The following is a 19,252-nucleotide window of genomic DNA, read 5'->3' on the forward strand; positions in this document are numbered from 1 at the left end:
AGCCCGCCGGGCGGGTGCTGTGAGCCGGCCGGGGCCGCGCGCCGCGTCGCTGTAATCGGACACCCGAGCGCTTTCCCCCCGCTCCCTACCCGGGCCGGCCACTTTCCATTCACTCCGAGGTGCTTGATTGAGCGACGCGGAGAGGGGCTCCGGGTGCCACAGCGCTGCTACGCTGAGGATTCCTTTACAAAGAAATTCAGAAGACCAGGAAAAATTTCACCACTGGGACGCTCTAGAAATTAAGGTCTTCTGGGAAAAGGACTAGAGACACACGCGGAGCCAAACCGGTAGCAAATTGATTTTTCCGTACTGATTTCTCCCCACCTCGGTAAGCTGGATTCCTTATTTTCGGCATGACAAATTTAGCAAAATTTAACTTTTGGGTCTGTCTGTCGACTTTTCACACATCGCTGTGTTCAAATCTGGACGTTTTCTTAAGAACACATTTAGTTTGTCCGGGAACTGTTTTCCTTACTGAGAGCCCGGTCTGAGTTGTTTCTTTAGACTATGACACCTGCGGAGTGTTTAAATTTCAGTATTTCAATGACTTCTAAGGCAAAATTGCTAGAGAGGACATAAAAGAATCCTTTTTCTTACATGTTATTCGTGTTTCGATAAGTGAAAACAACAAACAGCATGTATAAGTATCTGAGATAATAGGAAGAAGTTATAAAAATGGGAGGAGGCACGTGTAAGATACTTGGCTTTGAGTCACTTCTCTCTGAGTAGGCTTAAAATCACATTGCACTGCATACTCGCTTCATTTGACCTGTCATTTCATCTCCGGTATTATTCTTTGCAAATTGTGACGTGACTCTTTTGGGGAGACATACCAAATAAAAAACTGATAATAGCAATATGTAAAAATATGTGAATAGTATTTGCCCCTTAATGGAGAGACAAAGGTTAGGCATATTTATTTATTTTATTTTTTACTAGTCAACAAGAGAGCAAATTACTAAGGGAAAGTCACCCCATAAAATCAATTATCTTCTAAGTTAATTTAGGGATGACAGGGTGAAGAGGTTGTGGAAGCAGGAAGAAACTGTTTCTTTTGAAAATTACCAACACAAACATCTCTAGGGTTTCCTCCATCTGTGTGGTAAAAGAGGCATATGATTTTGTTTCTGACTCTCATAATATATGTACCACCTAGGAAATCAACTTATAATTTTTGTTTAAAATGAAATGTTCCATTTAATTGTTCTTTTTCTTCTGTATTGACGAAGCAGTCTTTTTAATTTTTAGTGGCATTTCTTTATTGAATAAAATTAGTGATAAGATTTTAATTTTAAAAGCCACATAATATTGAAGATCAGAATTATTGTAATCTCCAAAAATCAATCTCTAGATTAAACTGTGTCATGTCATTTTAGTGTATAATTATGGTAGACTCAAAATGATGGAATTATTTTTTTATTTTTTATTTTTTTATGGTCCTGAGTTTATTTTGCATGTTGTGGCCACTGGAGCTCTTATAGATCTGTAGTTATATATTACCTGATCTTCCTTGGAATTTAGACATTAGTTAATAGCATGTATCAATTTTATACCCACAGTTCAAATAGTAATACTTACCTCTGATTTATCTTTTGGAATTTTGACAGCCACTTTCTGGTTGATTTATTTTAAATATGCATTGAGGGGTACATGGTTCACTGGACTGCTCACCACTAGGTCACTGGTTTGAATTTGGCAGGAGTCCATGGTTACCTCATCTTTATCAGTTAACAGCTGCATGGTCATCTGTATAAATTGGCTGATCACTGATTCAAGTGATTTTCGTGTTCAAGGATTGAGCACATGTAGATTTATGTAGAGACACCGTTTCAGAGACTATTACTCCAAAAGAGCAAATGAGTATATAAGTGAATGAGTACACATAAATGTTCATCTAGGATTTTTCTACTACTATGGTATTTATGGTAGAAAGAGATGTTTTTCATCCACTAATACCTATTGGTATCATTCTCAAGTCATTTAAATGTAATATGATTTTTAGAGAGAAGATCAAGTTTAAATACAGGATTTTCTTTGGGAATCAATAACTTTTTCCTCCCCACTTAGTTCTGCTTTAAAGTTAGCATTATTTTCTGGAAAATGAAATAGTTTCTCTTTTGCAAAGACGTCCAGACTAAATGATTCAAATCGGAATTTTTGCATCTAAGAAGTAAAGTCACAGCACCTCCTACTGTTTGCATGACTATAAATGTTCAGAAATGTCTTGTAAATAGGGTGCTCTGTCTAGATTGCTGGTTTTGTGTATGTATGTGTGTGTGTGTGGGGGGGTGTTCTCCTGAAATGTGAACTGAAATATAAGAAACTTATCTTTCTTTTAAAGGTATTTTTCCTTGGATATTAACTTGAAAATCTGCAGAAATGGCATTCCAGGCAATTGGCGTGTTGGTTGGAGTATTTGTTTGTTCTATCTGTGTAAAAGGATCTTCTCAGCCCCAAGCAAGAGTTTATTTAACATTTGATGGTAAGAAAGTTGATTAATACTCTGGGAAAATTTTTATTTATTTATTTTTTTGCAGATTTCTTATCCAGATTCAAAAATTAAAGATAGTAAAGTATTATTGAGTATTAATTAATTTTTAAAATATTTACTGGACTGCTTTTTTAGATGACATGGCTATTTCAAATTATTGGTTAATAGACAAAAACCGTCTATTGTGTTTGTTTACAAAAATGCTTGAAGTATATTCCGCCATTCTTAAAGTTTCTTCTGTGTTTGCATGTGTGTGCCTAGGGGAGATGGTGAAGAAGTCAAAGCCTAGGATTTCTGATCTTAATATTCACCTGGTATAGTCGAGAAACACACCCTATTTGCTAATCCTCATCAGTAGAAGGAGCTATGCAAGTTTAATTACTGAAAAATTTTTCTAATAAATTGTGGGCCTTAGCTTCAAAACTGGTCTCTCCATATGTTGTTCTAATGATGTTTCTTCTATTTCCACAATGAGTGCCTGAGGTTGGCAAAGTCTCCTAATTAATTGAAAAGGAACTACAAGAATAGTTGGAAAAATGCTTTTGATTGTTGTTTACAGATGTTATCTCAGAAGCTTTGGGAAGTAGGTATGATTTCAAATTTTCACAAACATAGAAGGCGTAAGGTCCTCTGAGGGAGTAGTTTGCCAAACATAAGTGTGAACTTTAATGTGTATAGTTCAAACGACTTACAGATGAATGATTTCAGTCGTTAACATAACCCAGACTAATTGGACAGATGGAATAAGAAATCAATCAGCAAGATCATTCTGCCAATTAGGGTTATTTATATTTTTATTCTTTCTACTCTGTCTCTGCTTAAATCTCAGTGATATTGGGCATATTTTCACATGAGAAACAATATACTCTAAGACTTTCCTATAGCAGGATATCTTTGAAACTATGTTATCTTGAATTTCAAACAGCAGTATGACTGACACTTATCAGTCAAATGGCTGGCTGGCTTTTTCCTTCCTTCCTTCCTTCCTTCCTTTTTTCTTTCCTTCCATGCCTATTAAGTAAATAAATAAATAAGCATATATGTATATAAACATTGAAATAAGAGTAATTAAGACTTACTTCCATTAAATTTTATCCTCAGATTTAAATCATCAAATTTATACCAACTATTTTATCTAATCTACTAATTGTTTTATTAAAAATACATTTCCCTACCCTCCCCTCCCCTTCCCTACCCTCTCCCTTCCCTTCCCTTCCCTTCCCTTTCCTTCCCTCTCTTTTTTTCTTCTTTCAAGTCATCAAGTGCTTTCTCCAAGGTCATCATAAAACCTGGAGGAACCTTATTTAGAACTTAGACTGTGTGAGCTTCTAATTGCTTCCTTAGCTTCTAAGCCAGGTATTCCCCTTAAAACCCATGGCAATCCAGTTTAGTTGTGAACAAAGAAAAAAATTAGACCCTTTGTAGTGTCCTTTTAAATTTTTAAATTACTAAAGCATCTTGCAGTCTGCTTACAACTTTTCTCCTCAGTTGAGAACTGTGAAATATCTAATCAGATATAAAAAGAAAGGCATTAAGGAGCAGTACAATTTCCGTCCTTTTTTCTATATTTCTTTCTGTGTATAGGAAGATGGAGTGGTCTCATAGAATGTCTCTAAACATATTCTCTCTATTACATCAAAACTAACCAAACTTTTTAAAGCTTGAACTTAAACCCAGATATGTAAATGTTAAAAACAAGTATGTCACCAGAAGTAATTTATCAAGTCTATATTTTAAGAAACAATTAAAATTTGTCTTTTACAGAGGAAATTCAGTAATACAGTCTTTTAAAACCAAACTTCATAACTATATAGAGTGGTAACTATGTATAGAGTGAGTAAAAGTTATAATAGGCTTTTTAAAATACTACATCTCTAATATTTTAAAAGCTCTCAAACTCAAAGCAGATTCTTGTAGAATAAGACTTACCTTTAATTTACAACATATGTAGAATACAGCATGGTAAAATAAGCTATTGACCTGAAAGTTTTATAATTCCTGATATTGCATTCTTCCCAAGAGTCTTAATAGGAAATAATCATAGAGATAAAGTATCACTTAATTTGGATACCATTTGAAAGAATATATCAACAGAGAGAATAAACTTAATGAAATTCCACAATTTCTAAATTGCTACCAAAAATCTCGTAAAATGAACCACATATTAGGCAAAGTATCATTGGAAAAGTACCTTGGGCAAAAGCAATTATTAAAATGTATAAATTTTAATCATAAATGTATAATCATTTTCTTAAGAGATTTGACAGTATACTGTAAAATCTTGAGATTTTACAGATGCCTGCTCCAAATTTCTTAGTATTTAGTTTCCCATTGATTTTATGATGACTTATCTGAGTATAACAATGAGTAGTTTACTAAATTTCTTCCAAAATGATTTAGTCTTGACATCAAAATATAGAACTTTTTATAGTGTTGACATATATATGAATATATATCAATTTAAATACATAGGGATATATACTTTCTTTCATTTATTTCATATCTCAAAATTCCTCTACTTCATAACCAAAAAATCAGAAATTGGAAGATGCTTTTCAGGAAATTCAAATAATTTCAAGTTACATCAGGCAGAGGTCTTTTGCATTTTTATAGTCTCTCTCATCCCTTGCCTTCTGGCTCTTTTGTCTTGAAATCTTCCCTATAGTCTGGTCCTCTGCCTGTCTCTTTCTGGGGGGAAATTTAGGAGAATCCTCTCAGTCTTGTCTTATTCACAATCCAGTTGATAATCACTTTTGATTTAAAGGTGTGTGAAAGAAGACATCCCTTTTCTCATCCAAGTTCTATCCCTTCTTCTTGTGGTGGAAAGATAGAGTGATAACATTTAAGAAACAATGGTTTACAGATTAGTCTCTATTGGTCTAGTGCAAGCTTAACCAGATGATCATTAGTCTTATGGGAAAATGTACTTCAGATGTTATTAATCAGTTACATTTGTGCTAGCTAAATTTTGCATGTTAAGAGAACTGTGACTCTTATTAGATATTAGATTTTATAATTTTTATAATTCTACTTTTATACCAAACAGCTTTTTAAACGAGTATAAAGTTCATGCAGATGCTTTTTGTTTCAGTTGAAAACAAATTCAATAGTTTAACAGGTTCACATTTTATAGCATTGTTGCCACTGTATTTTTTTTTGCCCCAAAAATCTTTTGAATCTATAAAGGTCATAAGGAAAGTCAAGGCTACATATCTACAATAGACAAAACTGGTTTCACTTGCTAATATACAAGAGAAATCATTGTTGAAAAGATTCTACCTTTATCCAGCAAAGATTTTAGCATGTAGTATTTTATAAATCAGGAATAAATATTAAGGATAGCAGTTGTATTTTTAATAAAGAGTTCTGAGCTTCAGAAAAATGGATATATCTATATTTGAATATATATAAAATATGATTAGAGTTAGATGTGTTAAATATGTTCTGTTTTAAAATGAGATAGATTCTTATAATAAGATTACTTTCTCACCTAATAATTCAGATTTTGAATCTAAGATGTTCAATTTATTGGCAGTTATTCATATTACCTTATTGTCCTCGCTGTGTCTGTAGGATCTGTAGTAATGTTCTTTATTTCATTTCTGATATTGATGATTTGTATCTACCTCATATGTTTTGACTGATCTGTTTAAAGATAATATTTTTCTAATTTTTAATCTTGTTAAACAATTAACTTTTACTTTCATTTTTCTGTTTAATATTTCCTTGATTTATACTCCAAAATTCAGTTATCTTTTTTCTTATTGCTTTGTGTTTTATTTGCTCTTTATTTATTTATTTTTTAATTCTTAGTGTAGAAACTTAGGTCACTGATTTGAGAATTTTTTTTCTAATATAAGCAGTTATGCAGTTATACTATAAATTTCCTTTGAAATCCTGCTTTAGCAGTGCCCCACACATTTTGATCAAATATGTTTTGATTTTCAGTCTGTTGAAAACATCTTCTAATTCATCCAGTTATGTTTTACCCATGGGTTATTTAGGAATATGTAGTGTGATTTACAAATATTTGGTATTTTTTCTATAGCTCTCTATGATAGATCTGAGGTTTAATTTCTTGTCGTGAAAGAACATACATCATGTGCTTCTAATTCTTTAAAATTCATTTAAATTTATTTTATGATGTGGAATATAGACTATATGGAAAAAAATGTTTATTCTGCTTTTGCTACATAGAGGGTTTTAATGACAATTAGTCGATGGTTGTTATGTTTTTCATATCCTTATTTATTTTCTCTCTACTTATTCTTTCAATTTCTGACAGAAGTTGAACTCTTCAACTGTAATTATGGATTCGTCTGTTTCTCTTTTCAGTTCTAGCAGATTTTCTTCATTTTTTTTGAATTCCTCTTATTAGGTACTGACATATGTAGGGGTGTTTTTGCCTTTTTTTCATTATGAAATGACTCTTTTTCATTATGAAATAGTCCTGATTATAACCTGGTAATAACCTTTATTCAGAAATGTATTTTGTATGTACATAACGCTTTTTATCTTTTTTGTGTAATGAAAAATACCAACAAAATTTTACTTATAATAAAGTGGAGAAAATGTTTGTCATGATTCCAATGGCCTCTAGAAACTTTTTAATTAGAATACTAGGAAATATGTTTAAACAGACATATGTATTTTGTTCTATAATTGTATTAACGTTATATTGGCAGTGTGGTATACTGAGAATACCATTTACATGGAGACCAAAATACCGAGGTTTTAGTCCTTGATACTTCGTTATTTGACTCTAAAACTTTGTCAGGACCTCAGTTCCCTGACCAGCTTAAAAAAAATTGGACTAAATTATCTCTAAGACCCCTGTTGTCCTAAAATTATATGATATTAAACTGTTTTGTTATATAAATATCACCTCATTTGTGAAAGTCTTCTATAATAATTACCTTTAATGCTTTTGAGAACATTTTGTGAAAAGAGAAGAACAAAGCTAATAAACCATTTAAAAAAATCCATGGATTTTGGAGTCCTGCAGAACTAGTTTTAAATCATGGTTGTCTGCTACTTCCTAGTATGCTACATTGGAGTAGTTACTTAATCTCCCTAATCCAGAATGTTGTCATCTATAAAATGAGAATAACACATACTACATAGGATCGTTCTGAAAATTAACTGAATTAAATTTGCAAACTATAATGTGTGATATATGGGGTATATCCCATTACAATACAGTACTTGATGCTCACAATAGAGTCAGTATTTGTAAATACCTTTAGGGCAGAAATGTGATCTTCATTTGTACTGTAATTATTTCTCTTCCACTTAGCATAGAAAGTAATATTTGTTATTTGATACTCCTTACCACTACACCTCCCCAGTCGATAGAGCTTTGATAGACTACAACCACCCTTAAGTGAATTTTGTATAATTTAAAACAATAACAGATAACAAGTAAATGCAACTGATATTCACTTCCTCATCATAATATTAGAATATAAATAACATGAGAGAAGAATTTTTGGTACTTTGTGCACAGATGACTTTAGACCCATCTCCTAGTACTTAACTCATTGTCGAAAATTTTCTATCTGCCTCCAAACTTTTCTAACATTATGCATTAAAAATTCAATGTAGTCTGGGAATTAAATTTTTGTATAAACCCTTTTCAGTTAATTCTCAAACCTCCTTCTAATTATTCTATTTCCTTCCCAATAGATATTTCATCTATATGAATTTTAGATATATTCTGCCAGAGATTTTTTTTTATTAGAAAACTACTTTTTCAATATTAAAGGGAAGAGACCTCATATATGCTCAGCTCTTCACAGGATCTCGATTGGTGGCCTGTCAGAGATGTCTTAATTCTTGATACCATTGGCATCTATATATGCTAGCATGTCTAACATGTCTAGATATGTATAGACTTTTAAAGTCTATACATAGATGTATTATTTTTTAAATATTTTATTTTTAAAAGTCCAGTTTTTCATGATGAGCCCGATAAGAACCTAGTCTACTTTGTTTACTTCTTATGATTGTCATGACATAGTGCGTGGCTTAAAATTGTAGTTTGCCACTCTTGGGACATTAAAGAATGCCTAAAAACTAAGGAAGGGGGGCATGTGGGAATAATTTCTGATCCTTTTCTGCACCATGATATGACATATAGCTCTGTAAATAATTCATAGAAATATATAAAGTAAAATACAAATATATCCATATAAATGCCAAGTATATATACACCTAAAACAATGACTATTAAATAGTATGTTAGAATTTTTTTCCATACTTCAGTGAATAAATCAAAATTTATTCAGGAATATTTGGTGTCTGGAATACTTTGAGTGTGTGAAGAAATTAATAGACTCTAAATTCAATACTTTAATTAAGATTTAATTACTGGACTTGTTAATCCATATACAAAGTAATGAAAATATATGTTATTAAATTACTGAATAGCAAAATTTCTTGTTTTTTATTGTTTTAAGATTGGATATCAACTGCAATTCAGAAATTACCTTATCCAAAACTACATAGTAACTCTCTATCTGTTACCAAAGAAGCAGTAATTCAGTCATGTAGTCATCTGTCTCTCCAGTGCAAACTTCTGAGTTATCAGACATTACTTTTTAAAGTAATCCTGATGAATACTGGATTATCATTTTTTATTTATGTATTTTTAGGTCTAGAAAGATAATATCCTGAAATAAACAAGTGGGATAAAAACTAACCTCCACTCAATATCTCATAGGCTTCAAAAAGCCTGAATATTACTTTATGGAATCGACAGTAGTCTGGCTCTACTTCAGTTTTTCTTTTGGCTTAAAATTCTTTTGAGTTATTAAGGTGCCCATGGAAATATCTTAAAACACTTATAAAGCTATGAAAACTCAAGAATAAATTCATTGATAATTAAATGCATGGCAGAAAGTCAGTTATTTGTGACTGCTATTAATTCTCTGCTTACTTTCACTAGAACAGTAAAGACTTCCTACTACTGAACTGTCCTCACCCCCTTTAAAACTGTGGCTAATTGCCTAAAACTCAAAAGGAAAACGATAATTAAAAGATTAAAAGATTAAAAGAATAAAGATTTCTACTATTTGGATACACTTTTCCTTAGCTAATACTGGCCAATTTTTCGGCCCAAGGTCAAATTTTATACTTACATTTACTTGTGTGTGAAAGTGGTTTAAAAACATAAAAATGTCAGTGTGAGTTGTAGTGGGAAACAAGTAGAGTGTAGAGACTAAGCTTGCATAGAATTATTTGTTCTTTCAGTTATTTACTTTGTGATTTTTTTGCTTTCTTTCAATGCTGAAATTAATAGTTTTAAGAATCTCTAGGTCATCAATAGTATATAAATGAAAGACAATGGAATTTTACAAAATATCTTTAATCATATAAGATCTGCCTCATTTGACAAGAAGCTTAGTTAATTAAACAAGAAATAAAAGGACCCCTGTGAAGTAGTGAGCTAAATCCAAAAGCTGATAAATTGCTATTGGACAATAAACTCAAAATAATAAATTGCCTCTTTATGAACTCTGGTAGCATTAACATTTCAAGGCACATTTGTTGAAAACAGTTTGTCTTATGGTCACCCAAGAGATAAAAATAAAGCCAATTGTTCTTGATTTCTCCATTAATCTAGGAGAATGCTCACTTTGGTTGTATTGAATCTTCTGAAACATTTATTTCTTGGGAAAACTTGTGTTACTACAGTTTTCTTTTAATTCCCCTTTTGATGGTCTCAGTTAAATAACAGTAAAACATCTTAAATAGCACCTGCATGTTTTAATAAACCCAAATTTAGTAATGAGTTCTGTGTGAATAAGAAGCTCTCTGCATTCTTATTCTGTGAGATGTCATTGAAATCGGGCAGGGACTGATGAATGCTAACTGTGAGTTGGACATTACTAAACCATAAAGGTGCTTAAGTAGAGTAATGCTAAATTTGTGATATAAAGAGCAAGTTAAAACTGTTATAAAATACAATGGGAATAGAAGAAAAAAAGTTGCCAAGAAATTTCTTGTTTATTTTTCTATGTAATAGGTATTGAATATAAGACTTCAGTAGTCGAAACAAAACAAAATCTATTTCATAGTTTTAAATTGGAGGAGAGAAGTTTTAAGTATTGTAAATAATGTCTCGGGAAATATTAGGATAAAAATATGTTGCAATGATATACTGTGGATCTCTTTTTTCAAGATTTTTAGAAAAAAGTTGGAAACCCATATTTTCCCATCATAAAGAAGTAATTTTGTTCTAGGCGAATTTTCTCATATTCTAATAAGCTTAATTCTGTTGCCAAAAGATGATATTGTAATGATAAGCTATTCCTAGAGGTACAAGTTTCTTGCAATTGGGAACAAAAACTGTTTGCCTCAGAAGAGTGAGCATATCTGCTGTGTTTATTCAGTTATCCAACCAAAGCAACTCCATGAAAAAAAAAAAAAGTGTCATATGTCATGATTATCCATAGATATATGTAAACATTTATGATTCAACTTTCTATCAAATGATGGTTCAAGTGATGCTAGATACTTTACTTTAAATCTGTTCACATATTGATCTAAGATGTTGATATTTGTTGTTCACATATGTGGATAAAAAGTATATGTTACATATGTTAATTAATGTTATTTAATTCTCTAACAACACTGTGAATAAGGCATTGTTTCTATCCTCATAAAATAGAGAAACTGAGAAAGTAACTTTCTTAAGGTCACAGGGTTGGAAAGGGACACAATTAAAACACAAGCAGTGAGACTTCAGAGCCAGAGCCATTTCTGTAGATTCTGCTAGAATAACTTTTAAGGTCCACAAAAATCAATTAAAAGAAAAGAGCATTTTATCAGGAAGGCGTTGTATAAACTCATTTTATCATGTTAAAGGTATCGCAGTAGACTTTTGCTTTTCTCTTAGAACATCAAGCCGTCTTGAAAATAAAGGAAATAAAAGTAATGTTCTACACCATCCCTAACCTTCCCTTCAATCTCGAGTTCATCAAGGTGAGGATGAGGGAATGAGGGAATTACCCCTCTGGAACATGTTTATTTTGTTGTTGTATGTGAGAGCTCCCTTTGTGGCTATGGGAGCCAGTCTAAGCTCAAGCATAGGGAAACTATAAAAAAAAAAATTATTATTCACTCTCCTCACCTCACTGTACAAACTTATTAGGATGTATCTCTATAAGTTCAATATAGCCTACACTTTCTCTTAGAGATAGAAAAAGTGTTCTTTCTTTATGGATACCGTTGCAGCATCAACTAAGTATAACACTGAGACACATTCAATTTTTCCATTTTCTAAATATCTTTTATATAATGAGGTATAAAAAAACTATTTTGGTTTTAGTTTCATTACTGCCAAACAATAAAAGTATTGAGAAAGAGAGCTGCAAGCTTTGGGCTAATTCCAGAACTCCTTCGCCCTCTGAATTTTCATTTATGTATTATGGAGGACCTCTGTTGTCAATGAAAACAAATTTAAAAGCAAGGAACAGAAAGGTTAGATGTTTTCTAACACAGAGTATGAGTTGGCAAGAAAGACATAAAAGGCAGAGCTAAGTGCTAAGCCATGTGCTATTTTAAGGTAGCTCTAGTCGTGAAACAATGTGCTGAGCTGTAAAAGATGGCAAGTATGTTCTACATTTTCAAGGTTCATGCTTTTCAAAAACAATTATTTCAACCCTCCCTCCTTATTCAGTGGGAATTAACTGCTTTAGAAGACTCAATAGTGATATTTTACTTCTAGAGAGTACTTTTTAGTTTTTGGAGAATTTCCACCTGATATCTTATTCATTACAAAATGCTTATGAAGTAGGTAACGTGGAGGCCCAGAGGGGCTGAATATCTTGGCTAAGGCTCTACAGCTAAATGGTGGCAGAGACAAGACCAGAAGATGGAAATGATATAAGAAGAGAAAAATTAATTATGAACTGTGCTTGTAGAGAATCAGAGACACTCTGAAAAAAGCATATTACAATATCTGCAAAAATGCTAGGCCATTAATATGAATGTTAACAAATTAGCCTCATACTATTTGCTTTTCAAATTATGCACAACACTGTAATTTAAACATACTTTAAATTTTTAATTAACTACTGAATTTTAGCAATATTTTATGGATTATTATATATCAAACTTTAAATATGTTTAACACTACATTAGAAGTGCATCTAAATTCTCTTTGAAGAGATTGAGGCAATATAAATACCCAAAATATGTATTCATGTTTTCATTTGTCTCTAATTCATATAAATTAATGAACATACTTTTCTTGTCTTGCCTTTCCCAAGTGACTGCTTTTATAATTAAGAGTTTTGCTTGATGTGGAATGTACATCAGGATTCCATTTTCCCTAGAATATTCTGCTCTGCTCATTTATGTGTTGCCTTATAAGGAAAACAATCAGAATAATCTCATATTCTAATTTGAAGTGATGCCAATGAAAGTGCCTAATATTCTTGCCTTTCTCAACATTAACACTTGCTAGCATTGAAGATTCTTGATGATAAAGGTATGAAATAACCTACCTAATTAATTCCTAAATATTACCTCACTAAAACTATTTTCTTATAAAAAATGAGCAGGTGCTAGACTTTGAGTATAAAATTACTCATACTTACTCTTATATATAATTTAATGGCTAATGTCAAGTCTCTAGTCTATATGGAATTGATAGATCAAAGCAGTCAAAGCAATATAATTTGACGGAAGATCATTGCTGTTTCGCTAGGAAGCAGGTCAGACTGCTAATCTCACTAAAAGACTGAGTTTCTGTAGGAGTAATAGTACTAAAGAAGCAGTTACTAAATTCTTTTATGAGAAAAACATCTTATTTTGTTACTATAGAATTTCACTTTCTAAAGACAGAATTATGGAGAAAGGATATATATCTGAGTAAAAATACATGCAATATTTTTACTCAGATATATATACTCTATGAGTAAAATTCATTATATTTCATTACCAATTCGGTTTTTCCTAAGTATAACTGTGTTGTAAATGCATATAACAAAAACTGAGAACTCAGAGAAAAAGCTATTGTGTTTCTGGTATTATTTATACGTATTCTTACTTTAAAGTTTCAAATACCACAAATTTATAATTATATGATAATTAGCTTATCAAATACTTTAGTACTTAAAATGTTACTGTAACAGTTAGGTGTACAGTAACAGCTTGGAGCAGAACAAGAGACTCTGGTGATTTAGGTATTTGAGCTTTTCCTCCCTCCTGGTACTTATGGCTCGTCATAGTGAGAACAAAGCGAGTTACTGAATAATAGCCTTCCAGAAGGAGGAAATCCATTTTTAGTACAGATAACAGGAACATAAAGAGAGCGAATGCAGCAAATAACATAAAGGCATGGTAAATAAATACCTAAATATCTTCATTATGCTTGCTTATATGGCCAGCGAAGTCTTCCAACCCAAGTTGCTAGTGTTACTGTAGTTAGCATCATTTGCCACGGATTTAGCAAAGGCCCAATTATAGTACATAAAACATAATCTGTCATTATGTGCTTCTATCTTCCAAAATCTTCATTTCACAAAATTTAGATTAGAAAAGTCCTTTTCTTTTTTGTGAATGGCCATAACTTTGTTCAAACTGTGTGAAGTGCACCAAGTTGGCACTTCATTCATTACTGAAATTTGATAATGAACACAGCGGGTCTGAAGATTTTAAGACAGCACTAATAAAATTAGAAACTGAGAGTTAGGGGAGTTGAGCACCCTAGTATTCCTGACTTTGCTTATTTGAGTCAGGTAGAAGTAGAATGAGATAGAAGTAGTATATGTGGCCACGGCTTCTTTTAACTGGTAGAGACTACAACATGTAAAAACAGAATTCCAATAGAACTATGATTCTTAACCCAGGGACCTCTTGTTTAATGAATTAGTGAATAGTAGCAAAGTGACTATAAAATGGACTTATTAAAAAAAAATAATAATTTTATTGAATTTCATTATAGAATTACAGTCTGTCTATCTATCTATCATATATCTATCTATCTATCATCTATCTATCTATCTATCTATCTATCTATCTATCTATCTATCTATCTATCTATCACACAATAGACTAGATTGAAAAACATTTAATAAAGATATTTAGGCTGATGACCAGGCATATAGAAACAAGTTTTGATAATAAAATGTGGTGAATATTTTTATAACTTTTCCAACCTCTTAAATATGCTCTAGTGGTCATAATTCAAGCAAAACAAAACCTCATGACTTAAATTATCTTTTGATTCGAAAAGACTTATTGGATAATTTATTTTGTGCCAGTCGCCAATAAGAGCCTTAAGCATTCTTTAAACATGATCAATCTAATTCTATATTCACAACTAAGTGTTGTTATTTAACAACAATGCAGAAAATAGAAAGATATTGGTGTTTCATTACTATTGTATACGAATCTGGGTTAAAAAAGAAGCAGTCTTTTTGGCATCAAAACCTTCTAACTTTTGTTGGTCCATCCAGCCAGACTGTCATTCCATAAATTCAGTCTCCGTGACTCTTTTTTTTCCCCTGAACAATAATACTCAGAACATTAATACTCAGTAATACTCAGAACATTCTAAGAGACCAGAACATTAAGCTGGAATAAAACAATGAGGGTATTATCATCACCAAAAGAGCATTTTGAAGTTTATTAGAAGAAACCAATTAAGATGTTATTTTCAAGTAAAGGGGTTGGCATGGCTTCAGAACGTTACTTTCTGGAGTCAGGCAGAGGTTTAGTTGGCACAGAGAGCAGCCCTTGAGCATCTTGACAACTTTAATGCACATGTAACTGAGATTTTTTTCTTTAAGCTGATGCTCTTAAAAGCCATGCTTCCTGCCACTGTTCAGCATAATTGCATCAATTCCATTTTCCATTAGTATTCAAAACCTGCTGATATGACTGGAGTTTTAAAACCTTTATGTGAAGATCTAATTGTGTGTAATTTTTTTCAGGGAGATCTAATAATGTATGTATTCTTTGAGGTTGAATTTTTTTTATTTTGATATCTAAAGTAGGATAAACAAAGATCTTTACGCTAGTATTATAAACTTTGGTTATTCATTTAATTGTATGGGCTACAGTGGTATAAGCAATTTTCTATTATAGGAAGAAAACATTCAATAAGCTATGTTTTGTCGAAGGAAAAAGCACATATCACTTCATCGCAGACTAATAAAATATTCTGATTTCAGGTGAAAGGAAATGATTGTCCTCTGATCTATAACAGCTATGTCTCTTTTATAATGTGTTTATTTTCAACAGTTTGTCTTCATGGACTCTTTTATAATGATATCCATTGGCTTACTTCACCGTGTATCTTTCTGATTTTCTGTTATGTATTTGACACTTTTCTATACACATAGTTATGTATAGACATTTCAGATATTACATTAGAAATTTAAAGTGTAAAATATATTTATTTAACAGTTTATCACCTTGCATTTGTTGTCTTCACATCCTCTCTTTGGTTTTTCTTCTTTATTAGTCGCAGTGAGAAAGTGAAGTTATCAAGCGTAGCCTGGAATTATTTATGAAACGGTAAAATTTTCAGAGCCCAGGTGCTGAAGGACTGTGTAGCAGGAATTGACTTAAAGGTGGCCTAGTGTTAAGATATGTCATTTATTTGTGCTTTGGAAATGAAACTCAGTGCCATAAGCAGTTAGATGAAATTACCTTCAAACGTATATCCATCTTTGGTTTCCAAATTTTACAATAAATATTTGATACTAAGGCAGAATTTTAAAACCTTATCTAAAATTGCTTCTATGTAAATATATATATTTATATATGTATATATATATTAGATTTTTAATAACTAAAGATATATTTGCTGAGGTCCATTACTAGCATGAACATTTTTCAAAGTATGTAAGGATCTGTATTACGCTCCAACAGTACAAATTATGTTCACCTTAAAGTGGAAACTAGAAAATCTGGTTAGAATTTATAGTTGGTAAGTTATTAGTCAATATGAGAAAAAGCTTTTAGGCTTTTGTAAAGAATGTTGTGTCCATCCATCTCTTATTTCTTTTCTCCCCCACTCAACCACCCTACTTTAGAAAGATTCCTTTAACACATTATTCAGTTAAACAAAAAGACCCATGAACTTTATTGGATTGCATTAATAATTTAGCATGCCTACCTTGTGTGATATTATGTCCTACATCTATGGGTGCAAAGAGAAGTATGGTATGAATCCTCTTCTCAGTGAACATTTGTTCTAGTCAGCAAGATAAGCCAACTACATAAGTAGCTATTATACCAGGCACACCCTGACATGCACCATAAAAGAGGCACAAACGATTTATAGAAGAGACCAGTTTTGAAATAAAAACATCTTAAATTGGTTTAGGATATTGGCTTTAAACCCATTGTGGACATTAATCATGCTACTAGGAGGAATTATATTTTTTTATCATGGCTATAAACTCGATTGAAAGGGGAGTACATTTGGAGTGCCAAAAGGTTATTACACTTAACCAAGGATCTCCAAGGCTAGAAGGCAAAACCCTTTTGCTGGATTTTTTTTTATTTTCTTATTTACCTCCAAATTCCCAGCAGTGCTTCTAGCTATGCAGAATCATTATGACTGCTTGACTGACTGATCAGTTGACAAGCAGCTTGGCTCCCATTTGCCAGATTGTCTTCAATGTCATTAACAATTCTAAATTAGCTATGGTGGTGAGGATAGGGAACTATTTTTAGAGTCCTCTTCATTTCTCCAATTTCTGAATCTCTGTTGTCTGTGTTTTCTCTTCTCTTCCCTCCTCCACCCCCTCCTCTTTCTCTCGCAAATCTTGGCCCATTTGATGGATAGAACAAAGGCATGAAAAAATCCCATCTTAAATATCAGAGGATCAAAATAATTTGGTCTTCAGAAATATCTTTAATTCCCCAAATGAATTCCATACCAGAAGTCAAGAGACTTCTTTCTCTGGGCTTTCATTCCCATCAGCAGTTTGTCACTCCATCATAAGGCTACAAGACAGAAGAAATTAGACCAGGACAAAATCTGATTCTGAGTTTTTGAAATGACTGATAAAGTTAAACCCAAGACCTTAGAACAGTGATTCTCAATGTTGGCCAAATGTTAGATTCACTTGGGAGCTTTAAAATCCTGACTCCAAAGCCACACCCAGACCGATTAAGTCAGTATGTCTAAGGATTTTTAAGTCCCTTGTATTTTTAAGCTCCCTCTGATGATTCCATATTGCAGTCACATATAGGAACCACTACCCTCAAAACTCTGAAGTTCAGTTTATGTTAGAGGACATGAAATCTCCATGGAACTTATTTTAACAATGGAAGAGAACTCTATTCAATCTTTTGCTCTAACAGTTTCCAGGATAAAGTCTTTGCTAAACATTAAAATTTAGCCCCTCTACTCAACAATTGAAATTTTCAATGCCAGAAAATTATTAGTTTTGTCATAATGCTGCTTGAGTGTTGGTAACCCATTAAGAGTCAAGAAATACCCTTCACTTTTGTGTAAAATGTGAAGATTTATTTCAAAGCCATGACCTGGAAAATTGTGTTCTATTTTCTATTTCCTCTACATTTTGAAATGTATGATATCTGAGTGAGATTCTTGACAATCTAGGCTAGGTATTAATTTAGGTTATGTCATCAGGCCTAGCATAGAGCCTAGTCCAAAAAGATTAAATAAAGGTTTATGCAATGGATATTTTCTCACAGACAATTGTATTTGTATGTACTTTATTTCTAATGTGGAGTAACAGAACCTAGAAAGTGAAGTGGCTACATACAGTGGTGGAAGTGCTAGGGAGAGTGGGAGTAGATATAAGACAGAGAAGGTTTCTTCTCACTCAGAAAAAAATATGTCACCTGCGGCAACTGGAACAGGTTCTGGTCCTTTTTTATATATAATTCTTTTTCCAGCCTCTTTAATGATGTATGCTACATAGTAGATGCTTAATAAATACCTGAAAATAAAAGAATGAATTATATCTGCATTAGCAATTTTAGAGGACTAGAGGGGAATAGAAGTAGGTTAGAAAGCACAAAAATAATAAATCGAACCCTGTCCAGCTTGATGTTAAAGGGTCATAAGCTGCCAATAATTCAGAGTCCTTTTAAAATACGCTTTTAACCTTCTTTATAGCAAATTATCTTGGTTTAGGTCTCTGTTGTTTGTATTGTGATCCTACTATTGTCAGGTAGGTAGGAAAGTCATGGGCTAATGGCTTTCATTAGCTTATGAAACATATCTACATACTTACAATGGAAGAATTTCTGGAGAAAAACACTATGGGTTGAGTTTATGGGGTAGAAATAAACTAAGCAATATTATGGGCAGCTACATAATAAACAGAACACAACTTGAGTACTTTGGGCCTTTGAAAATATCAGTATTATCTGTAAAAGATAGGCATGTTTGTGCAAATTAAAATAACATGAATTAAAAACTTCACTTGGTCATTGTCTAGAGCTTTATGATTTATGTTTCAGTGTACCAGTACGATGCCTTTCATTCGAGAAAAGAAGGAAAAAATTTGTTTTTATGGAATGTATAAGTTTAATGTACAGCATGCCTAATACCAAAAAATGTACAACATGCCTAATACCAAAAAATTCAAAAAAACATATTTCGCTCATTGGAAGCAGATTAAAAAGAGGAGGATAATTGGATAGCTATCATACTAAATGAAACAGCAAATGATGTTCTAGGACATTGTGCGCTTTTAGGATTTTAGTCAGATCAAATTAAGATATTATTGTTTCTGGACTTCCACCTATAACTTTATTGAT

The 19,252-nt window shown here is 32.2% G+C and overlaps 1 protein-coding gene across 2 annotated transcripts in view; it reads left to right on the plus strand.

Moving 5' to 3' along the window:
• Positions 1-6: 6 nt before the first annotated feature.
• Positions 7-19,252, plus strand: part of SEMA3C (semaphorin 3C) — a 158,920-nt gene continuing 139,674 nt past the window's right edge. For both annotated transcript variants that reach the window (XM_025042185.1, XM_015599821.1), the window contains exons 1-2: positions 7-328; positions 2,342-2,482. In XM_025042185.1, coding sequence (XP_024897953.1) covers positions 2,380-2,482 — 103 coding nt within the window. In that variant the 5' untranslated portion in view covers positions 7-328; positions 2,342-2,379. The remainder of the gene's footprint in view (positions 329-2,341; positions 2,483-19,252) is intronic.

The sequence above is a fragment of the Pteropus alecto genome, unplaced genomic scaffold (assembly GCF_000325575.1).
Source record: "Pteropus alecto unplaced genomic scaffold, ASM32557v1 scaffold69, whole genome shotgun sequence".
Classification (NCBI taxonomy): Eukaryota; Metazoa; Chordata; class Mammalia; order Chiroptera; family Pteropodidae; genus Pteropus; species Pteropus alecto.